General features: G+C 41.6%; 1 protein-coding gene across 4 annotated transcripts; it reads left to right on the plus strand.

Annotated features, from left to right (window-relative positions):
* Positions 1-4,703: 4,703 nt before the first annotated feature.
* cep170b (centrosomal protein 170B) lies at positions 4,704-25,295 on the plus strand. 4 transcript variants are annotated; one of them, XM_038729208.1, is made up of 19 exons: positions 4,704-4,903; positions 6,180-6,317; positions 8,649-8,738; positions 9,564-9,642; positions 10,341-10,399; positions 10,673-10,829; positions 13,599-13,730; positions 14,465-14,959; positions 15,055-15,983; positions 16,172-16,330; positions 16,781-16,919; positions 17,040-18,674; positions 20,293-20,539; positions 21,060-21,192; positions 21,575-21,709; positions 21,801-21,889; positions 22,330-22,423; positions 22,641-22,692; positions 23,149-25,295. In XM_038729208.1, exons 2-19 carry the CDS (start codon positions 6,213-6,215, stop codon positions 23,370-23,372), a joined length of 4,953 nt encoding a protein of 1,650 aa, XP_038585136.1. In that variant the 5' UTR covers positions 4,704-4,903; positions 6,180-6,212; the 3' UTR covers positions 23,373-25,295. The 4 variants fall into 4 exon arrangements, with proteins under 4 accessions (XP_038585136.1, XP_038585138.1, XP_038585139.1 ...); XM_038729210.1 differs by having other exon boundaries at positions 20,398-20,539; XM_038729209.1 differs by having other exon boundaries at positions 4,705-4,903; positions 14,468-14,959.
* The last annotated feature ends 44 nt before the right edge of the window (positions 25,296-25,339 follow it).

Genomic DNA, 25,339 nt, shown 5'->3' on the forward strand with positions numbered 1-25,339 from the left:
CAATTCTGATTTTACATAGATATGCAGGATTTAAGACTTTTTATTTCCTTTAAATTGCCAAAGCTACACCAGCAGGATGTTTGTTTATCTAAACCTCACTGATTGCACATTACAGATAAAACACGGCTAAGTGCGTGAGACAAATGTCCCAGCGCTCAGCTCGGCTCTGACTGCGTCTTGGCTGTGTTCTCTGCCTCTGCAGGACCGCTCAGGTCCACGTCTGGGGCTCTGCAGCTGGTCTGAGACGGGAGAGATGCTCCCCCCGGGCCTCGGGCAGATGGTGAAGTCTCTGGAGCAGATGTTGACAGCCAGGGCTCACAGTCTGTCTTTTGGCCAGCTGCAATACCCAGCGCCACGCTGTGAGACCGAGGCTTGGCCCAGTGTGGCGCTCACCTGACAACCATCCCTCACCTGACTCCAGCTGTACTGCCCAAAACACACCGCAGAGCCAGGGTTGCAGCTCTGCCACAGGCCTCCCCTGGGTGATGTAGTGCGGTGCTGTGTGAGCAACGTGTCACTCACACAGTGTGCAAGCCAGAGCTCCTCTCTTCTTTGTAGAGAACTATTTTTCAGGATAAAGCCATTATCCCCTATTGATTTTGCTTTTAGAATCTATAGAAATTATAAATGAGAAGTTGTGACCAATGTGAGGAGTTTGAAACATGAAACATCCAAATCCTATTTAGCCACTTTTACTTTATAAAAGTCTCTGTGTAATGTACTTCACTTTAAACTGTTTTATAATTTACCACTAAGAGAATTTGTCCCTTAATCTCAGTGGTGAGAGTGCAAGATCAGCTTCATAGAGACAGGCCTGGAGCTTGTTCTGGGTTTTGCTCATGGACACTTCAGCAGGACTGATGCTGACTGCAATACCCTGCTGCAACTGCAGCAAGAGCATGCAATCATCAGTAGGAGACAGTGAAAGCAAGAGGAGCACGTGGGACAAGATAAAACATAACCCGCTACCTGGATTGAAAACTCACTCGGTGTGGTGTCTTGCAGTTTAACCTGTCAAACTGTCTTCAGTGAAAAAGTCCTGCTGCGGATTCGTTGGACTTGGTGGAAGAAAGTGGTGTCATGGTTTTTTGAAAGAGCAGGGTTTTCTTTTCTTACAAGGAGGAGTTTTGGTGTGACAGAAGTTAGGGCCTTAGTCCCTTAGTCCCTTGATAACATTAACGCTGGTACCATCCAGTGGGGTAAACCCACCTAAACTTAGAATAAGGAAAATCCAAATAGTCAGAATAGTGCAGCTAGAATCGTACTTAAAAACTAAACATTTGACTATATAATACTAACTTCAGCTTCCCTGCATTGGCTTCCTATCCATGTCAGATCAGAATTTAAGGTACGTCTGGAATAATCTCCCTGATGACATCTGAATCTGTTGAGGCCTTTATATCCAAATTTAAAACTCATCATTTTGCCTTAACTTTAAGTTATTGTACTTACAGTCCATGTTTGTCCTGTCGGTGAAAAAATTGTAAACTTTCTTGTGTCCCACAAACAGCTGTGTGCCACTTTCTCTCTCTCTCTCTCTCTCTCTCTCTCTCTCTCTCTCTCTCTCCCTAGTTTCTCCTCCCTGTCCTCTCTTTTCACTCAAGCCTCTCTGTTCTGGACCATCGGCTGTACTGGGACTGGGACTCTCTCACTCTCCTGGCTGTCAGTGCCTCATTCCAGATGTTTTGATCTGGATCTTCATCCTCCAGGAGCTTCTCGTTTTTGGGGGGAGTTTTTCCTGATCTGAATGGAGTGTTTAAGGATACAGGGTTTAGTATACTGTACAGCCTCTTGATGCAAATTCTGTGATTTGTGGTATTGGGCTACATAAATAACTTTTATTTGTAAAATAAACTGTAAAAACATGTACTTTGTGGGAAGATTGTTTCAGCAAATGGTAGAGCTGCTTTTCCTCACATGGATACTGACTGACATTTTCCTCTTTTTTTTAAAATTTACTTCCCGTGGTGGAAAGTACATTTACTCACGTACTGTGCTGCTGTACAATTTTGAGGTATTTGAGTATTTCAATCTTTTGCCACTTTATTCTTATGGAAATGTTGTTTGTTTGTTTTTTACTCCACTACATGTATTTTATACATTTAGTTACTACCTACTTAAATAATCCATAAATAAATTATTATGTAGTATTATGGATAAAAAATACAATTGTATTAATCCTGTGGGGAAATTCACACCCAGCAATAAATATAGTCCAAAACTAAGCTCCATCTTTACCAGCTGCAACATTAAAGTAATGTACATAGAAATGCATTCATAATTAGAATTCAATAATATAGTATACATTGTTCTGAAATGGGCCATTCTGTGTAATGGCTAATTTAACTTTTTATAATTTAAGTATATTTTGAAGCTAATACTTCTGTACTTTTACTTAAGTCAAATTTTGAATGCAGGACAACAGAGTATTTCCACACTGTAGTATTGCTATTGCTGCTGAGTATTTCTTCTGCCACTGCTTAGGCCTAGCCTACTACTCAGATCAGATATCAGTGTGTGCTGAATGGGATCAATGAATGAGTATATTTGAAGCCTAATATGAACACAGAGAGACGTTGTGATTGGGTGGCCTCATTCAAATTGCCCTTAACATCCTGAATTTATCTTGTGACAAAACATGTTTTGCTGGAGATCAATAGGAAGGCTACCTTGGAACTAGAGCGCCATCTAGCGGGTATTTGGCTTATGTAAAAAGTATTTCCCTTGGATTAATATTCCACATCCACTCTTCATCACAAAGCAAATAGACTAGATATTTCCTGTTTTATGGGATTAGATAGACTGCGTAGCCCACTGCGAGTTGAATTATAACGTAGCCTTTTGCAATTACTGGTGTCTCCTGGGCTCTACATACTTTTCAACAACAATCCATCCATCCATCGTCAACCAGTAGGAGACGATGTAGGAGCGTACTGGGTCGCGGGGTTCAACAACAATAATTTGAACAATTTCATCACTATTTGAATGTCAAATCCAGTATATTCCCTGAGGCAGCAGTTTTAACTACTATTTTAGCTGACACAGAAAAGCAACACTTTTCTTTTACTTTGATCTGATATCCTTTCCTTTCTGTTGTCCCGCTCGGTAAACAAAGTCCTATCGGGCAGTGAATATAAACGAAGATCGTCTATAAAGATGATGAATCTCCGGAGGGTTAAAAGTCTAGAACGGTCTGCAAAAATAGTCTCTAGACTTTACGCATGCGCTCTACACCTGTAGTAATGGATAAATTCCTACTGGAGCCCATACAGAGAGCAGCTTTCTGTGCACGGATTTTAAAATCTCCCCAGTTACGACGTTGTCAGACACATTACCATATTTGTATCTTTTCATCATATTATTAACAAGATGAGGATGAAGGCTAACTGTCGCTCCTTGTCAGATAATCTGTCATAGCCTACAGTAGTAAGTACGCACATTTACTGTACTGTACTTAAGAACATGCATTTAAATTTTATGTCACTTTGTATTTTGATCACACCAAAGTTCACACGCACCTTCTTCACACACACCTTTGTTCACACGCACCTTCTTCACACGCACCTTCTTCACACACACCTTTGTTCACACATACCTTCGCAGCGAGCAAGGTGCCCCCTGATGACAGTTTGGGGTTCAGTGTCTCGCCCAAGGACCCTGTGATTAGTGGATGAGCCGCTCTGCCTGCTGAGCAGCAGCAGCCCTAACAGTTAATGTTAGGTACTTTGCAGATTGAAATTCTCTTTGAAATGATATGATAAATTATCCAAAAGTTTTTAAGTCTATAACAAATATTGTACTTCTGCAGGCTGATATCAATATTGATATTTTTGAATTTATTTGTATTTTTATTGAGATTGAAATACACAGAGCACATTTTACAGTAGAAAAATAAACTTGTAGTGTTACACAAACTACATAATGACATTCTTTCTAAATGATCTTAAACATGTTTTGCAACTGCCCCTGGGGGATAAATAAAGTGTTTTGAAATTGAAATTGAAATATTCTGACATTTCTGTACTGCAGTTTCTTGTCACTTATGGGCCGACATATTGATACAGCAATATCTGCAACAAGATAATATTGGCCTGGCTGTTTCAGTTTATCAGTCTAGCTCTACGATAAAGTAGTTAAAATTAGCTTTACGTTGAACTGTTTCAACATTAAAATGCTGCCTACATGTTTATACATTAGTAATAATAATCCAGTAAGATTATATAACTCCCTGTAAAGACACTTTTGTTATTTTTTTTTTTACATTTTGTTGATAATATTTCTGTTTTTGTTCTTTAAGTAAATTATTATTAAGTAAAAGTATTTACAATACACAACTACTTTAGGGTTGTTAGAGTTATGATACTATTTATTGATTATTTTTTATTATTAGAGTATTGATACTTTTACTTGAAAGTAACTAAGAAAAAGTTATCATTTTACTAAAGTACAAGTACTTTACTTACCTTTAATTACCCAAAACAAAATTTTAAATGAAGCTCCACTGGAACACAACAAATCATAACATACAAATATTATTTGTCTGTATTAAATACATAGCAATACTAAATAATACTAATATTGATGTTTTATGCATGTAACTTGTTTTTCTGCACCCAGAAAACCAACAGAGTGAGCGCTCCTACCTGCCCGCACCTCTCGGCTCAAACTGCTGAAGCCCTTTGACTGGACTTGTCAGGCTACGTCACCGGGTCGGCAGCAGAAGAGGCGTTGGAGGACAGTTTCGGCTGGTTGTCATTCCCACAGGAAGAAGCGGGCGTGAACGAAATTTACCTGCCTAGCCTTACCTGGTGCTCCCGCTGTACATGTCGGTTGTCGAATTTCATCTGCCTTTGGACGTTAAACACTGGCTTCATTTAGGAGTAAAACGGAGAAGGCGTTAAAGGTAACGTTTTGTCCTTGTTGGGAGCAAATCGTTGGGGAAAAGCTTGTTTCGGTCTGACGTTAGCCCCGGAGGCTTACTGACGTTAGCTAAACACCCCCACTGTCACCGACAGACTCAAACAATATTCAAAAGAATATTAGTGCTGCCACTGCGAGACAATTAATGGGTTGTAATTTAAGCTATAAAGACTGTTTCTGGCTAATACATTTGTGGCAACAATGTTTAGGTAGCAAAGGTTACAGGAAGTAAAATAGCGCTGGAAGTTTGAGTTGCTGTTAGCTAACGTTGATTACTCACCTGTGCCACTTTCAACAGGTTTCCCTGCATGTTTCATTAAACAGACCTTTTTTTTTTTTTTTTTTTTAAAAAGCATCTGCTGTGTCTTTTGAATTTAATAAGTAAATTTGCATTTGTAAATCCTCTGTTGAAACATGTCTGGCCCTAACCTGGCTGACTCGCTGACACACACACACACACACACACACACACACACAGTATGTTCAAAGTGGTTATTTAATTGCATTATCTGAATAGTAACACAGCCAGGCCGGAATTGGAAGAACAAGTCTAGCTTATATGAGATTATAACTTCCCCCTCGCTGATCTCTACACTGAAGGATGCTTTCACCACAGCAGCTTTGTGTAGGACACCTTGCATTGTTCAGGGACACAGTTATTGATTTTTGATCATGCTTCCTGAATGCCAGTTAGGTCTGGGTGATGTGGCCAAAAATCTTATCACGATTAAAAAGTTTCATTCATCATTCGATATAGATAATTATCATGATAAATGTCAAATCATTGTTTCTTTTAAGTTTAAAGGTTAAATTGTACTCCTGAGTGCAAGTTGAAGAAACCAGATGGTTACCTGTGGTTTTAAACTATTCTTTATGGTCAGAGCATGACAAATACTTGATACCAAACAGTGGATCACTTCACAAACCTAAAGGGAGAACATTCAAAACAATTGAGAAAATCTTTTTCAACAAATATGCATCAGCAACATTAAGTAAAATCTTTTTTCAGTCCCTTTTCCTCAACAAAATAAGTATCTTAACAGATGATCATGATTCAGATGAATTAAATCAAACATTTATTGAACATTTGTTATATTTTATTGAGGAAAATTATATTGCAATAAATCCTTATTGTTTTATTGCCCAGCCCTAATGCCAGTTCACAATTGTTCACGCCTTCAACCCTCAGGTTTCTTTTGACTGGAAAAAGACGTCTGGGTCTTTTTGTGCTTTGACTATTTGTTGTTGTCTTTTCCCAGGATGCTAAGAAGATCCTGACTCGCGGCCCCAAGATGAGTGTGACATCATGGTTCCTGGTCAGCAGCTCTGGCACACGCCACCGGCTGCCACGGGAGATGATCTTTGTGGGCCGGGATGATTGCGAGCTAATGCTGCAGGTGTGTTGACTGGTGTGTATGTTTTATAAGCCAGGCTGACAGGGAATGTGTGTGTACTCGCTCTCGTGTCATATGAACCCCAACTGGTCTTCACTATAATCTGTCAAAAATACTCATGATTTTTTATTACTTTTCACTGATGTCTGACAGGACAGCTGGTCACACAGATATGTGAAACACCAGTGTGCGTGTGTGTGTGTGTGTGTGTGTTTCTGAGTGTGTAACCTGGTGACCGTGCCTTCACACAAAGTTGCCCCTGACAGCCTTTCAAATAATGCCTTAAAACACAGCTAAAGCTTTCCACTGTGTTGCTTTTCCATGCAGCATCTGTCATAAACACATCTTCTTTTGTGGTCTTTGTGTAATACGCTCCCTCCTGTTTTCTCCTCACTCTGTATTTAGACCAGTGAAAGAGGAATGTTGCCTCTGAAGCAGTTGTTTATACTTTCCTTAGTCAGTGCATTATGCTCAGAAAAGCTGTGCCAACCACAGAGGTCGGTTAGATTGAAAAGTTGCTCATGTCCACATTTAGGCGTCGCCGGATCAAGGAAAAACCTCAGCTTCTCCCAGTCTGAAATGATGCAGACTTTTCTGCTGCTCTGCTTAAGTGCTCGGGACTGCTTCCTGGCTTGGCACACAATCAGTTTCTCCTCTACATTGGTTTTAACTCTTTTAATCTTTTGGTTTCCTGTTTGTAGCTCAATGCATTTTTTCCCTCCCTATTGAAACCACAGTTGAATGTCTGTAACGTGAGAATCCTGTTTGGCATGAAATCCAGAGATTTAGTGTGAAGTGAAGTTATCACATAGCATAGCTGAGGGCTCCCACTTGAATGTTTGGACTTTTAATGTCAGCTGGTGTCTGATCAATGTCTTTATCTGCATGAGCAGTAATTGGACCGTATGCCTCCTACAATAATAGTGACAGCATTTTCTCTACCTCAATGGTGTAGTTATTGTTTCCTTGAGTCAGAACTAACATTTTCTGTGATAAGGGGGGCAAAGTGAAGCTAACTGCTGCACCACAGTTAACCCAATCAAGTAGGTAAACTAACTGATAAACCCAGTGCATTTCAGTATTTACAAGAAGTTATGTGGAAGTCCGCTGGTTGTATAGTCCAACACAGACCATGCACACAGCCTCTGAACTCCCAGTTAGTAGGTGGTGTGGTGAGTTTAGGACAACCCTGTAAACAGACTGTTGAAGGATGGTGGTCATTTTGCAAATTAGTTTGGCAGTCACCTTCAATCTTTGTGATTTATGTGACTAGGAGGCCCAGAGTGGCTAATGAGCAGAGAAGAGCGAGTGAGTCTGAATCACTTGTGCAGTTAGTGCCTAATGGATGTCAGCACATTTTCTCCTCTGGTGAATGGCACGTAGACTATGTGCACAACGACTTGAGCTACACAGGCAGAGTTTGGTAGATGAGGACCATCTTTTAGTGAACTGTTTAAGACTTGTTTGTAGCGTTTGCAGTGGAGGGTTAATCTGATTCTTCTCTAATGTTACGTTTTGTCTAATGTAAGATCATAGTATACACATGAAAATGACTTTTAGGTCTGCAAATAACCTTTTAATGTACTGATTATTTATAGCGAAAACTTTAGCTATGTTTTAAGGCAGTGTTTGAAAGGTCAGTAGGGCTGGGCAATAAAACAATAAGTATCGCAGCGTAATTTTCCTCTTAACAATATAACAAATGTTCAGTATATCGTCAATAAATGTTTGATTTTAAGTGATTTGATTCACAAATAAATTAGCACTTAATTTTTATTAAGATATTAATGTTTGTTTAGGGGAAATGGACTGAAACAAGATTTACTGATCATATTTTTTGAAAGAATATTTTATCATTATAGTTTTGAATGTTCTGCCTCAGATTTGTGAAGTGATCCGCTGTTTGGCATGAAGTTTGTCTCATTGTGACTGTAAAGAAAAGTCTATCCACACAATTAACCATCTGGTTTCTTCAATTTTTACTCGGGAGCAAAAATCAGCCTTTAAATTTGAAAGAAATAATGATTTGACATCTATCGTCATAATTATCAATATCAAACGGCATTGATTTATTTAGCATGATAACATTTTTGGCCATATCGCACAGCCCCAGCTGTCAGGGGCAACTTTGTGCGAAGGCTCTTTCACCAGGTTACACACTCAGAAACATGCGCACACACACACATGAAGCATGAAGAAGAAAATAGATTCCTACATTCAATAAATAGAAAGCTTGATGTTTTTGCTTGAGGAAAAAATCAATTATCAAAACAGTCTTCTGTCAAGCGACCAGTCATTTCAGCCCTAATGACTTTTGCTTTACTTGTGTTGCAGTCTCGCAGTGTGGACAAACAGCACGCTGTGATCAACTACGACACAAACACAGACGAGCACATGGTGAAGGACCTGGGCAGCTTGAACGGGGTGAGTGGTGTCAGACTACCTGCCTCAGCCCACAGTGATAAAGGAGCCAGCCACTGGTCTCCCTGAAGACTCCAATCTTACGACCACAACAATTCCCAGAGCACAAACTACCTCTCTCTGTGTGCCAGAGTGGAGAACGGTTGGTAAAACAGTGGTAATCGGGAGACTGGATCTTCCTGCTGGCCTTTTCTTCCCTTCCCACTCTTTCTATCTCACCGCTCTGTTGCCACTTCATTGCACCATTATCCCAATGAAATCCAGAGTTGAGCAGTGGGAGAAACCGTTCATTGTTCTCAGAGTGTTTCTTTTGGCCTTGGTAACTGCAGCCAAACTAATCAGAGCAGAACGGTGCGAGGACCTGAAACTGAAATCCCAACATGTTTTCCCCCAGTTATCTTCATTTAGTCTGTATAGAGTAAAATATGCTCCCCCATTCTTCCCTCTGCACACTTTGAGCATTATCTTCCTTAACGTATAGCAATCTGATGATAAACTCGGGATCCTTTGTCTCGCCAATTGTTAGTTTAGGCAGAAGATAGTCTAACTGCTTCATGGCCAGATAAAGCTAAACACATGCAACAGTGCTTAGTTTGTTTGTCGTTCTACAAACGCCGAGACAGCCATTGCATAACAACATAATCTCATCAAAGTTTTAATGTGCTGATGGATTAACTTTCAGTGGGGAAAGGGCCAATTGCAAAGCACCTTACAGTATCTGGGTACGTGCCACGAGAGCCTGTCACCTGGGAGTCAACACATTTACTTCATCAATGACCAGTGAAAATGATTTGAGCTTGTGTTTTTGTTTTTTTTCCCGTTTTGCAGACATTTGTGAATGACCTAAGAATCCCAGACCAGACGTACATCACCCTCAAGCTCTCTGATGTCATTCGCTTTGGCTATGATATCCTTTTACTTATGTTTTTAAACTTTAGTCACATGTGTTTGACTTCTCTCTGATTTGGATCTGTGTGATTCACATAATACAGACTTTCTGTTCTTCAGTTGGAGCAGTTTAAGTTGGTGATTAGCTTCCCGCACTGAAATGAGCCAGTGGTTGGCAGCTGTTTCACTCACAATTCTTTTGACATTTAATTTTCCCTTTTTGGTCTTTCACTCCATCGGCATGTTAATCCCCTGTGGTTTTTCAGTCAGGGGTTTTGGATTATGGTCTCCTGCACCCTTTGACCCCCAGAGCAGAAATTCATGAATAGTGTAACTTAGAAACTTCTTAAGCAAATAGGGGGAAAGCCTTTAGAGTACAGAGCCATCCAGGATTGTAAGTGACCAGTATGTAGCATGTGATGTTACATGTTTTCAAGTAGTGAGTTGCTGAAGATATGAGCTTGTTTGAATTGCAACAGGTCTTGACTGCTTATCTGTTTTCCAACTTCTTGCAAGCAGTAGAATACTTTTGACCTCCTTACGATACAAGGTGAAAACTAGGCATGAATGGAAATTCAGTAAGAGTACTCACTAATTACTGTACTTTTATGAGATGTGTCACTGAACCAGGCGCTAAACGGTGAATATATAAATAGACTTATTATCTTATATTATACTTTTCACAAAAATGTTTGTGTACTTTAACTCTTCCTGCACATGCGCATGTATATATCCTGGAGAAGAGTCAACACAAGGTCCCAGAGGAAGCACTTAAAGTAAGTATTACTGACAGTATGTGCTGAAATGCTTGCCATGAATTCTTTTAATGATAAGCAGCAGGTAAAACATGCTCCTTTTTTGTAAATGAATGAATGTATTTTGAAAATAATGTGCATTGCTAACAATAAGAAATAGGAGCTAACGCTGAGCTAACTAGTCCCCAGTGGATATTCTTCCTTTTACTGTATATGTCTGAGCACAGTTACATCTGTACTGATTGTTGGCAGAAGGTTTCTCACATCCTGCTTCCCTCCTGTCTCTTTGTGCAGCATGAGAAGTACACCAGCCAGTTGCAGCTTGGTATAAAAACCCTGGAGGCCAAGGCGAAGGAAAAACAGCAGCTCCAGAGCTCGGAGAAGAGCAAAGGCTCTGTTGCTAATGTCAAACTGCAGGAGAGGGCTGAGGGAAAAGCCCAGTCTCTCATAGGTAAACAACTCCATCATATTAGCAGGAAGGCGGAAGGCTTTATGATAAAATAAGCAGGTTAATTGGTTTTTTTTTTTTTTTGGCCTGGGAGGAAGTGTTCTAACTGAAGTGGATTTGAATGCCATGTTGTTCACACACGAGGAAGAGGAAGTCTTTGTGTCTCCATGTACTGTACGACTTTGACTGTAGATCACTTGATAAGGCGGCTGTCGCTTCTTTTACTAAGAGCTCCCCTGGTGTGAGATTAAGCTGCCATGTGAGCTGAGAGGCTGATGCTACAATCCTATGGTGTCAGTAAAAAAATAGAGCTTGACATCCCGGAGTTGGCAGAATGAGTATACAGGAGTTAAGAGCTTGATGTGGGCGAAGAGTTAAGGACAAGCAGTCTTATCTCTGTCAGCCATGCCTGTCTGCAGACACATGATGATGGTTCAACACGTGTCGTAGAAGAATTAGAAAGGTGTCTTGGCTTATGGTGCCCAGTTGGCACTTCTGTCCATGTAGGCGGGGGTGGTGGATTTGTTGCTGCTTATATTTCCAATTGGAGTCACGCGCTCCCTGCCCTGAGCTGTACTGAGAAAGTCCTGTTGCACAGTATAGGAAACGGTTCAACAGTCAGAGAATTGTTAGTTTAAGAGAAGCACTTTGTAAAAGAGGCTCATTTACACTGACAGAAACTATTCCAGCTGTTGTTGATTTAGCAATGCTTGTGCTTTCTGCTCCATAATTGTCCTTTTGAGCTTAGAAAACTACAACTGGTGCTTAAAATAGGACTTTTCCAGAACTAGGGTTGTATCCCTCAGAGTGCCTTACAAATAAGTCATTGAATGGCAGAACTTTGGAAAACGTTTAGTGAGCGTTGTAAGAGGTCCCTTACTGGGATGGGAGTATGGTTGTATCTCCTGCAGCTATTAGATAACCACAGCGATCCTGTGAACCTGTGACTGCATACAGTTACTGCCTGCAGTGTGACAGCAGCCGGGCCCTGTGTTGTTGTGACTAAGTCCAGCATTGAGATAAACTAAACTAGCGTCCCCTGCATCACTAAATGTACAGTCAAAAGAAGGTAAGGATATTATTTCACAGTATGTTACAGAAAGCAGCACACTGTTAGTGTTTATACTTTTATTGGCTTAATGCAAATTGATTCTCTTGGTATGAATTTGTTTGACTGGAGGCCTTGATATAATGTAGGTTTTCTTTTTGTTTACCCTGAATTGTGTTCAAATTCTGTCACTTATAGAGTGCTGAGAGAGCTGTGTATAGATTTGTCTATAGATTTTGTTTTTTTTTTGTTTTTTTTCCCCTCTGTGTGCTCTTGCTTGTTTCCCCCTGCAGCTGTGTAGGATATGGTGTGTCCAGTCTTCCAGCTGTCTGCAGGGCAGGACACTTCACTTGTACAGTGACTCAATCAGGCCTCCTTTTCTCTGCCAGGACCCACGGCTATTTAGTATTTGCTTAAGGGGAATGATGATGATGGTTCACATGTTCCCTGATACATGTCAGCATTACATGATTTAAAATGTCAGTGTTTGATCTCCTCTTTTTTTTTTTTTTTTTTTTTCTAGTTTTTCATGTAGTGACTTATGATGTTGTTCAAGTTTTTCCGTAATAAGATGTTTTAATTAGGCTAAATCTAGTACCTATTTAGGAATTCAACTTTTCATGAGGCCTCATATTCAGGACAAACAGAAATGGATTTTAGCAGATTATTTTAATGTACTACTGTACATTACTGTACTGTTTAAAACGTAGGTTATTCTGGGTCTGCTATGTAACTATTCATGCTTTTTCATGTCCCAAAGAACTTAAAAGGATCATAATTACCGACAGTCTCTGAACTTGAATACAATTTTATTTTACCTTGCACTTTTGATTGTCTTTAAAACAACATTAATATAACTCTGTGCTGTGCTTAGTCCACTGAAGTTCAGACACTCAGACACGCTTTAGCTAAAAGCAGAGCATTGGGTAAGGGAAAAGGAATTAGTAACATGCCCCTCTGCCTCTCCCGTCACTGTGTTGATGTCTTATTGTGTGTGTCCAAGGCAACAGTGGTGAAGTGCTGTTGATGCTTAGAATTGTGAGGCCTTCACATTTAAATCCACAGAGCTTGTTTAGCCTATGTATCAAGCCGACAAGTGGCATCTAGATTATCTGATTAGTGTTATATAGGCTGGTGTGTGGACTGGCAAACCAGCGGCTAAACACCAGTCCTGAAATAGCAATAGGGAAATGACCCTCATTCCCTGCCCTGTAACTGTAGGGAGTATATACAGACTATAATATACTCTATAGAGTACAATGTGCAAACGAGTGTCACTGTCTACAAGAAGCTTAACTTAAGATGTAGTTGTTATCTTACATCCTGTATTATATCCTGTTTTTTGTTTGAAGATTAGGATTAGTTTTGTCCCTATTCACCCAATGAGTATTATGTTTCTGGTGGCTTCGTGACAGACAGTGTGTATCACAGTTTAACATCTCTGTTCTCTCTGTGTAATGGTAATATGTTCAGCAGCTACTGGTATTGTAACAATCGGTCCTTCTGAGCTCCAATAATGATAAGCATTTTGTTTATTGCAGGACCAAGCTCAGACAGAACATTGTTTTATCATGCGACTAACATAAAATCAATGCCTTATAAATACAATAGGCTGGATAAACTCAGTTCTTCGTTTGGCACTTTGTTCTTTCCTCCAATTCCTCCCCGTGCCTGAGTGTATCCATATGCCTTATAGTGTTTGTTTGTCTGTGTTTGTTTGTTAGTCTCTGCCACAGATTCTCCGATATCCAAACCTACTCCCCTCTATGGCCAACCGTCCTGGTGGGGAGAGGATGAGGACCCAGCCAACAAAAAGGAAAACAGAGGTGGAAAACTAGCAGGACAGGAGTCTCCAGGTCAGATATTGTCTAATATTTTTACTAATATGTGTGGAAGCCACAGACTTAATTGATGTGTTTACATCTTTAAAGCAAAATGTACTTTTGTACATTTGTACCGTAATTGTATTGGCTCTTGCTACATCTGTGAATTAGATGCTAATTTGTAATGACATGTTTTTCTATGGCACTGCTATCTGATGCCCTTTGTGGGTCACTGAGAGATGGATAGTGTTAAGTCCAAGGCGGGCCTCTGGCTGGCAGTTGTGGACTGTTAGCCAGGCCATACCATGCCAGGCCAGTGGGCAGTGCCTTTGTGCCTCGTGATGGATTATGACCCTCAAAGCTGAGGGAGGAGGGGTGATTGTTTGCCTCATGTTGCCCAGGCTGAAACAGATTATTCCCGCTCAGCTACCCTCTGCTCCACTCTGAGCTCCTAAAGTGATATTTGGCCACATCCAACTGGCACCCAAAGACCAACTGGCAGATTTGTTTTCTCAGTCTAACAGCTGGAATCTTTGTGGTGTTTGTGGCTCCCACTTTCAGGGATTGTGCGACAGTGAGATCCCAATCATCTTATCTCGCTTTCAGCTACAGTAGCTATAATTGTGAGCTTGGAGAGGAACTCAATAATAGATTTCAAATGTTAATGTCAAAATGGTATTCTTTCTATAGTAATTTGATCACTTGGTTATGTAAAACCATCACTAATGCTTGCTGTGTATCTCTGTTTGCTGCCCTCTCATTGCTAGCAGAGCTTTCTAAAGATGTGTCCAGACATGAGGTCAACGGTTCTCTGTCCGACAGTCACACCAAGTCCGTCTTCTCCTACCGCCGGGAGCCCAGCTACTTTGAGATCCCAACAAAGGAATTTCTGTTGCGCCCAGCAAAGAAACCCGAGTCGCAGGTTCACGAGGTTCCAACAAAGGACACTCCAGATCCCACTGAGTTTGTCTCCTCCACCCCTACCCCTCCTGTGGTCCAAAGCCATGCCTCCTTCACCATTGAATTTGATGAATGCATGCCAGGAAAAATGAAGATCAAGGACCACGTGACAAAGTTTTCTTTACGCCAGCAGTGCAAACTACCTTCCGCAGAGGTTGCCACCGCACCCATCGAGGTGATGTCAGCACAAAGCAAAGTTGCTGATTGGCTGGTCCAAAGCAACGCTAGCATGATGAGGAGGCGGTCACAGTCTGAAGACGTACATAGCACAAACAGTGACCCATCATTGAAGATCACAAAGGGTGAGTCCTTATACAAAGTATGTTTCTTTTTAATGACACTGGCTTTGATTGCAATAATGTGTTAACATTTTAACTTGTAATCTTATAATCATCAGCAAACCACTGCAAAGACGGCACTCACAGTGATTCAGGAGACCCTGCAATCAATGGAAATGATTTCTTCCAATCAGAACCTTGGATTGGGTCCGAGGATGCTCCAAAACCACTGAGAGCGTCCCCGCCACAACGCTTTGCCTCCCCTGTCTCCGAGGAGCCCTTGTCCTACTCTCCTCCAGAGTCTCAGTCTCTATCCAGTCTCGGCAAGGCTGAGCCTCACCAAGCCTTTGTCATTGAATTCTTTGATAATCCAAGAAAAAAGGGCTCCCAGCCCTTCACCAATAACACATCCCCACCTGAGCCCCCAGGCCTCAAGGTCCAGCAGGAGAAGGGGAGGAAGAGCTCAAGCCCAACAACGGAGAGACAAGTCCCGTCTCCAACCACCGGCACTCCCCCAACCCAACGATACACTGTCCCCTTGAGAGGCTCTGCTTCCACTGGCCCCCAAAGAGCTGGCTCTCTACGAAGGGAGAAGACAGAGGACCGGATCAGCACCACCAGTTTTTCCTCTCGCTCTTCATCATCTGTATCTGTAAGGCCCTTTAGCAGTGTGGGACGGAGATCCAAACTCGCCCAGGAATTTACTGCTGAATTGCTCAAACAAACAAAGCAGTCTGCTTCCTCCAGCTGGAAGAAAAATGCATCTAGTCCCCCTACAGCTGCTAAAGTGGAGAGAGTGGTAATATCCCACACTAGTCCCCCTCCATCTAACTCTCACTACCAGCCACAGACTTCCTCTCCCATCCACCAGCCTGTCCCCCTCAAGGCTCCTGTAATGCCTCTGACTTCTCAGAGTGTGGAAGTGAACAGTCCCCATGTCTGCCCCAAAAACGAAGAGGATGACAGTCTGAGTGACGCAGGAACCTACACCATTGAAGCAGATGTTCAAGATGGAGAGCTAGAAGAGGCACGCAGCAAGATTGACCAGGCAAGTTTTTCTCCCTTTAATTTCTATTATAGGAGAAGTTGCTAGGGCTAATAATCACAAAAAATAGTACTTAACTTATTCTGCTTGCTTCGCAATTCAACAGTGCCCTCAGAATGAGCCATGGGCCTTTGCAGTTCCACTTTCTGCATTCCTGCACTTATCCAGTTGCACTGCTTTGTTCCTGACAGGTGTTTGGTGTTTTTGAGAGCCCAGAGCAAACCAACCAGAGTGAAGCAGAAACATCATCAGCATTTAGTCCTGTTACTGATCAGAGCAGGGAGCAGCATAGGCAGAGTAGCTGCGGGGAGTTGAGCCCAGCTCCAGAACAGGGACAGAGTCTGGTAAAGGTAAACCCTCCTGCTCGTGGTGGGACATCATTTTACCACCTTTTTCTAAAGACAATTAAATAATTAATCTGTAGATACAGTGAACCATAACTGCACAAATCTCGATGAATCACTGACTTGATTTGCCTTCTTGGGGTTTCTTCTCTTTTTTTGGTGTTATCTCTTTGTTGTTATAATTCTAGATTTGCCTCTTCTTTCCTCACAGGTTCTGGGTTCTACATTGTATTGTATTTTTTCTTTCTAACCAAATATAAGGAGACAAATTCATGTTTTTATAAATTTATTATACTACATATTTACTCATGCAACAGATTGTACGGTATCTTCTTTTGTTTGTCACAGTAACTGTTTCCTACTAAAGAAATCAAATAATTAAAACATTTTTTGAGAATGTTTCATCTTCTATCTATTTTAAAAGATATTGAATAAGTTGTATGTTATACCACGCAGGGTCAGCCAGCAGGTGCAGTGTTACAGGGAGCACCTAAATGGATGTCTTGCTGGGCCAGCCTGGCAGACAGCTACACAGAATCTGGCCCTTCGTCTGGGCTCTTTGACATCCCTTCCCAGATGGAGCTGTCAGGAGGGGGTAAGCCACCTGATGAGACATGAGTCTATTTGAAATGATAATGAGACACCCTGATGAATATGAATGATAATCAGTTTCACTATGTGTGGTTAATATGCATTAAAACTGTTTTCACTTCAGCCCGAGACACAATAATCCACAAGGCCACGCTCAGCCGACACAACAACAGCACTGACTCCAGTGGTTCAAGAGCTCGGCGAGTCCTGCCCCAGGTACCACTGGGGGAGAAGAGTGACGTTCCAACTCCCAGCATTCATGTCCATTATGACCCACATTCAACATTTGATGTAGAAGAGAATAGCTTGATGGCCCCCAGGTCTCAGGATGGCCTTCACAGGTTATCGGTGCAGGACGATGTAGAACCTGACAGCCTGAGTGACACCAGCAGGTCAGATGATGGTTCCATCATAGAGCAAAGGAGGAGGCCACTGTCAGACACAGAAGAAAAGAAAAATGAGGACAAAAACAGACTCCCAGCCAAGTCTACATCATTTTACATCGGGTCAGAGGAGTCCGTGTCCAAACTTGAAGCTGGAGGCTCAAAACCCAGCTCTCCTAAGACTGAAAGAAAACAAATAACAAAAACTTTCTCAACAGCTACCCTGACTAAACTGAGAAGTAACCAGGACTGTGGAAAGGTTAAGCCCAATGTGTCTGTTTCTGTCCTGGGCTCGGGGAGTCCAGAGTCCAAAGAGGGCACGGTATCCCCATTAATCAGACAGGAGAGCTTCACCAAGGAGCAGCCTAGCAGTGGCAGATTGCCCAACATCTCTAGCCAGCCTTTTCAGAGAGACCCTGACCCTGAATCGTTCCAGGGGGTCTGCAATCAGGACACTCATGCTTACCTCAAAGAGACAGAGAATGTTCTGGCTGTTCTGGAGGCCAAACTCCAAGCAGGACAATCAGAAACCACACCGTCTCCAATAGCGGACTCTCTTTCTGGGGAGTCTGATGTGGATACCTCCAGCACAGTCAGCCACCATAGCAATACGACCAGGCCAAACACAGTGACTAAAAAACCTTCTGTTAGTGGTCTCCATAGGGAGAGGTCTTCAGCCAGTATAGTAAGTCAGGACTCTCGTCGCCAGTCCACTTCATCAGAAAAACGGTGGTCTCAGGAAGCAGACCGCAACAATAGGACTGAGTCTGTCAGGAGACCAGTTGGACTAAGACGTAGCATTGGGAAATGTGGCTCCACAGACCTAAGTGACGACCCTCAGAGCTTACCATACTCTGATCAGGACTCGAACAACCACCAAACCCGCAAAAAATACACAGTGCCCCTTCAGAAGGATGACGCTAAGACCACCAGAGTGTCCCAGGCCTTGAGTCGCACCAACAGCTTGTTAGCTCCAAGACCCACTAGAGCATCCATGCTCCGTCGGGCTCGTCTGGGAGAAGCTTCAGACAACGAAGGCCCAGAGACAGACAGGCCGTCCCAGGAGGCAGGCAGTGCCCCAGCTAAGCAACCCCAGGAAACCAAGAAACTCTCCAGACTGGATATGTTAGCGATGCCCCGCAAGCGGACAAGCTCTTTCAACACACCCAGTGACACAGAGTCCTCTTCCACCCCACAGTGGACCGGCAGGAGCACAGGATTCTCCAACCGCAGCACAGAGTCAGGCGCCAGCTCAGTTCGAAGGGCCTCTGCTCCGGGGACGAAGCCTGTAGAAAAGCCCCAGAAAACAGCACTCAACATGACACCAATAACTCGCGGACGTTCAAACAGTGCCAAATATGCCAGCAGCACCACAAGTGAGTATAACACAGACACTAACACATACCTGTTTCATTGAGTGTAAGATGAGGTGATCTTTACTGGTATAACCATTTACTCCTGTTTTAGTCAAACCATTGAAAAGAAATGACATCAGTGTGCCTGAATTGGAAGCAATAGACGTCTGTTAATCAATCACAGTGGTGAATTGGTTTTATACATTTATAGTTTATATGCGGTGTATTTCAGGAAATAACACCTGGGTTCTCTGGGGAACTGATTCTGGACTTTCACTTACATCAATAACACCAACATTCAGGGCTGTGTTTTCCTGTCCTTGAAATTCTTCTTTTCTGTCTGTGGAGGGGACGTTCATTCAAATGAGGCAATGCAATAACATTTGGCGTCTCAGTACCATGGATGTTTCTGGTGCAACGTCATTCAGCTGCCACTTACATACTTGAAACAAATGAGCAGAAACCAGGCCATTAAGTCTTTGTTGTCTTTTGCTGTATGAAGAGCTTCTCGATCAGTTTATTAAATACCTGCAGCCATCTCAAGGTGGCAGGACAAAATCTGTAGCCTCTTGATAAAAGATGTGCCGCGTCAGGGCGCAGTGCCACAGCGTTTACTGTGCTTAAATCATATGCAAAGACACCAGGCTGCTACAGAATTACCACACATTAACCTCTACACACTTTAGGACCGCTATAATTCTGCCTGTTTATGTGAGCGACATCGGATAACCTGAGCTCATTAATCCTGTGCATCAGATCTTCCTTTTGCAACTCTTCATGTTTTATTCTTGAAATGCATTAGGAAGCACAAGCTGCTGTGTAACATAAGTTATGATGTCTGCATTTGCAAAGGATTGAGCAGAATTATTACTTGAATAGCGTCAGATTGATGCTGTTATTTATATTTTCTATCGTCATTGTACTAATTAACTGCTAAAATAACTGCAGACTTGTGGGTGCTGTGTGTTCACATGGTGCTGCTCTGCACCTTCCACACAACATGATTTCCTGGCGCAGAGGATTCTTCATATGTTGAGCTATTGTTGTCATTGTAATTGTCATAGCTGTTGGAGAGCTGTGAGACAAGTGACGTGGCTGGCTGGGAGTGTATTTATTAATCACCACCCCCTCTGATCTATATTCCCCTTCAGCCAGCTCTTTTCCACGTTGCGCTGCTGCACATATTTGAACCAAAATAGCAAGTGCACTTGAAGACGCCTATGTAGTCCTCGCGCCCAAGACCTGCTTGGGCGCTTTGTGTTTGCACTTGCGTGGTTTTAAAATGAGATTGTACTTTATTTGCAGTTTATGGTAGTTTTTGAGTACCATGTACAAAATTCCTTATTCTACACAACACCGTCTCCTCTGTCTGGTACTCAGCTGCTGTACTGTGGAAGTCAATTTCTCATGTCTGTAAATAAATTATGTTGAATCTGGGGGGGAAAACTGAGTCATCTTTCTGATAAAATTTAGCTGTATAAATGAGCACTTCCATAGCAACTTTTCTCTCGTTTTGGGGAGGATTTTGGTGACAACTTGGTGGTGTTTTTCTTGCCTTAATTCTTTGATGGTATCTCATTTCTCTTTCCCAACTTCTCTATCCTCCGTCCTCAAACTCAAACCAATTCACGACGCCAAGACTCCAGGAGACGACAGAAAGGCTCTGACTATACCTCTACCTCAGACGAGGAGTATGACTCAAACCAGAGCACTCCTAAACACAAACGCTCCCAACCTTCCTCAGCTTCCCATAGCCCGCGTAATCGCCCTCGGCCTCAGCCGGTGGTCGCCCTGCGTCCGAAGCCCCACAGCAGAGATTCTGAGGAGGAGAACCATGAGGGAGACACGTTCCACAATTGGTCCAACCACAGTGCAGAGATAGCACGGTAAGGAACATTACGAACTGAGTTATTTATTGGTTGGTTAGTTCTTGTTTTTGCATGCTAAAATGATTTTCAAAGGTTAAACTGATGTGCTACTATAGCCTTACTGACACGAAAGACTGTTTCACACATACAGCATTTAGCATTTATGTACTGCATTTTTCCATTAAGGCTAATAACTAGGAAGCCAATACCACATTAAATAAGTGATCTTGATTGAGTTAAATTGCTGCAGTAGCACACAGAACACCAGGATGTTCTGATATGTATATCGTTTCTAATTTCCGAAACAGAGGACCTTAGCAGTGGTGGTGTGTATATGGTCACATTGTGTTAAAATACTTTTAAGGTTATTATGTGAATGATATCAGCTGCTGCCTTTCCTGGAACATTTCAGTCAATCTATTCTGTTATGGAACATCTGCGCACAGGTCCTAAAGAGATCAAGGACTCAGAGGAAAGTAATGTAAATGTATATAAAAAGAATTCTTATTTCTGTCAGCCATATTTCCCGCCCTGCTAGGTTGAGTCAAGACCTCGCTAAAGACCTAGCTATATTGGCTCGAGAGATCCATGACGTGGCAGGTGATGGTGAGCTACAAAACCCTGGAGTGGAGAGCAATGCGCCCGTCTCCACAGTGACCACTCACGAACAGGTACATTAAACGTTTTTCTGAGGGCTGCTTAGTCTAACACACTGTGCGGTATCTTTTTTTCTTTTTTTTTTTTTTTTGGTCCTTTTTTATCACAAACACTCTTTTGTTGAAAGAGGAAGTGTTTCGCAGTGCTTTTGTTGGAAGTTCTTGTATAGTACAGTGTTGTACTTTGGCTATCCAGATCTGCTGCAGTTATGTAACATGACGTCTTTTAAAATTTCCTAAATGGTCAAATGAAATCCATCGCTTTTGGTTGGTATAGAACAGTACGTAATGGTTATATCGCTTTACCTTGTTTAACACATTAGCCAAAAGGGACTAACTGTCTCTCTGTCGGTCTTAAACTGTAACATCAATTTCTAACACCTTGATTGTGTTCCAGCTCGTTCATCATATTCCAGAGGCTGGATTAAACTACCAGAGAGTCCCACCAAGTTCTACATCTACAAGGGACCTTGACCAAAGCTTGAGTGACCATGAACAGAACTGCAGGCCGCAAGCTCGTAGCAAAGACGAGGTCTGACCCAATATGCCACTTCACCTTATTTTCAAAACCTCTGTCATGCTAGCCTTGGGATCGTTAGAAAGTATTTTTTCTTTGTCTCCAGGTCATTGTGGACATTCTGATGCTAAATCCTGTGTCTCAGATCATCATGACCATAAGAGAAAACACTGAGCAACTTGCTGACAAAATTAAGTAAGATTATAACAAAACACACATCAGGAGCACTTATATAAACATCTTTTATCCCCATGCTTAATCTGGGTTGATGAAAAACTATTGATCCTGCCTGACAACCAGACTGCACTGAGCCAATAATCTTATTAAACTTGTGTAACTGCATGAGTCAGCACACAGATGTATAGTCTGACAATATCGGACTGAGAAGACCACAGATCTGAACCTTCTGAATAGATTAGATGCCCATAAAACCACTGGAGTTAAACAAGATGCAGCCACAATTTGTTCCAACCAAAAAACCTAAGATATCAAAGAAGAAATATAGGATCATGAGGGTCTTGCACTCTCCAGACTAAATCAACAATGTTTTGACATAAAAATGTTGATTGTTCCTTTTTTTTAAAGAACACTGTAAGAAGTCCACTTTCTGACGGAATTTGACATTCTGCACGCAGGGTACTGTTCCAGGGCAAGATGGATATCTGGGAAGAAATTGAGACCAAGGTTAATTCTGACAATAATTTTCCTGTTGTCAAAACCTCCAACAAGGTGGGTGACTGATATTTTGTCAATATTCAATTCGGTTCCAAAAACTCATGTACAACATAAAAACATCAATATAAGACTCCCATCAAATTATATTAAAACACAAACAATTCCATATCTAAATAAGAGCAGGTGTGTGTATTTTCAGTCTACACTCATTCAAGTTAATTGTATGCTAAATAATTATATATGTCTGAACTAAGTTGTATGTGTGTTTCAGGAAATCACGTCTATCTTGAAAGAACTCAGGAGAGTTCAACGACAACTTGAGGGTGAGTCAGCTGGACACTAGGCCCGGGCAATAAAACTAATGATAATTTTTGCAGTATAATTTTCTTCATTAACAATATAACAAATGTTCAATCAATTATTTAATTCATTTGAATCACGAACGAATTAGCACTTTTTCTATTAAGATTTATTTTATTGAGGAAAAGGGACTGAAAATAGATTTTACTTAATGTTACTCGTGCATATTTGTTGAAAAAAATTTTTTATCATTATTTTGAATGTTCCACCTCAGATTTGTTAAGTGATCCACTGTTTGTCAAGTGTTAGTCATATTCTGACGATAAAGAATAGTTTAAAACCACAATTAACCATCTGCTCTCTTCAACTTTCAATCAGATTATTGTAATAATAATATTTATAAGATAAATACAAATGATTTAAAAATCATAAATAATCTTCATACTACTTTTTGTATCATGAACCCCCCCCCCCCCCAGTCATTAACACAGTCATGGAGCCCAATGACCAGCCTGAAGCATCCAAGGCCTCAGCCTCTTTGGTCTCCTCCTCGTCTGGAGTTCGTCCCTCCAGACCTCCCACCTCACGAGACTTCAGAACAGTCCACTCTGCCTCCAAACGGGGTGGCGGCCTGAGGCCCAGTGAGAGCATCAGGAGAGCAGCTGTGACACCAGACGATCTCAGAGAGGGCTATTTGGTGTGAGATGTTACACAAGTGCTGAACTTCTGCTGTTCCACCACAAACCCAGGTGTCGGACCATTGTGCACACAATGAAACCAGGAGGGAGGAAGTGAAACGCAGAACTGTAGCCTCCTGTATATCCAAACATACACACTACTGCACTATACACCTACACAGGGGTGTAATTCACAGTGAAGCCTCTACTAAACACCGTTAAAATATGCTCAGTGAGAGGGCTACATATGAGGTGATGATTTAAGGAAGTACCAAAATACTTCAGTAAATCTCCCCTTCACCTCTGACAGGCCTCGAAACTATACTTGATTCTCTGTGTGTTAAAGGTTGACCTCTTTATTTGCCAATGATATGACCAACATTTAAAAGTTCATTGTACTTACTTGGTTTATTAGTATAAAAAAAGTATAAAAAAACAGCCTGAGCATAATCATCTCAGGAGAATTTGTTAATATTTTTATGTTTAGTGACAAATCACATTTTTGAGGAAATATTAGTTGATGGGTATTTGTTTTGGGTAGAAAGAACTGCAGTAACACGATGCAGATCTGGTGTACTTGTATCCACAGTAAACCCACTACCTTTCCTTATGTGTTGTGTTCCAAGTTTTTGTCTTTGTGGACCAGATTTATCAAAGAATGTAAAGTATTTATTAGGGGTCTTTTGTGAGACGCTGTAACCGAGACAACATGACTTTGGGAGAGTTGGTGGACTCTAGTGCCAGACCAGTAATGTTATATTACACAGTTGCTACCAGCCAGTTTCTTTTGTATTTATTCTGTTAACATTTCCCAGGGTAGAGACTCTGTCCAGGCCCTCCTCAGTACATGGACTTTATATTTTGTCCAAGTGGAGATGAAAATCCCTCAGGAATGTGTGAGCCAAATGGTAAGAGGGAATCGGCCCATAGTTTAGTTACCCAGCAACCACAAACTCAAGTTGGCTAGAAAACGAATTTTCAAGCATTCCTGGCTCCTCTACCTTCTGAAAGGTATTTTTTATTTTTCAAACAAAGCCAAGGGGAATTGAAACTTGACTATTGTCTTGTGTCCATGTCTGAGGAGCACAACTGCTAGGACTCCTTTATCTGTGTGTGTGCTGAGCTCCTCACACCACACCCAAACCCCTCCATATGCTCAAGATCTGATATTTCCTCTAGTCTCTCAAGTCACAAAGTCCCTTCTGATAGGTCCTCACATGACAGGAGAAGTAATTTTAGCATTTACGTTGATGTGGTCAATTGTTTGAAACTGTAAGTCTGATAATGAGTTTGTGACATTCTGTTTTTCAGTATGCAAATGTATAAAGATATTTATATGTCCTACAAATTACCTCTCAACCATGTCTTTTTGCACTAATGTAGTACAAAATTCTCCCCTCCACCTGATAAGCTGCAAACTGAAAGCCTTTACTGCCAAAGATTGTAAACATTTGAAGAAGCAGGAAAGAACGTGACCCAGTATACCAGCAAGTTTCCCTCACCCAGTCCCGACTTGTACATGTGATGGTAATTGGGAAGTACCTATATGTGCCACAGAGCTGTGTGTGTGTGTGTGTGTGTGTGTGTGTGTGTGTGTGTGTGTTCCATGCAGCCACAGTGGTGGTTTACAAACTGAAGCAGAAATTGAATGTTTGCCCTTCTGGCTCCTCTTGCTCAGAGTGTTGCTGCTATTCTTCTTCTATGGTATAGTATTTCCCCTTTACTTTACTCAGCTACAAAGCTACAGCAGGTTTGAGAGCTGAATTGTAATTCTTGTTTGTCAAATGTCCCCCCCCCCCCCCCCCCTTTGATATTCAATTTGTTCCCTCCTTTCAGCCTGGATGATTCCGTTGTAATCGCTGTCTTGTTAGCTGGTATTTATGTTCGGTTGTTTGTGTAATCCATTAGCTGATTTCAGGTTTTTCAAATAAATTTTGATTTGCAAAGTTTCTTTGTTTCATGACTTCTATTTGCTCACTACACTCTTTCTATT

Source organism: Micropterus salmoides, unplaced genomic scaffold, assembly GCF_014851395.1.
Source record: "Micropterus salmoides isolate LMB-PRFRI ecotype aquatic unplaced genomic scaffold, ASM1485139v1 Ms_hic_scaffold_19, whole genome shotgun sequence".
Lineage (NCBI taxonomy): Eukaryota > Metazoa > Chordata > Actinopteri > Centrarchiformes > Centrarchidae > Micropterus > Micropterus salmoides.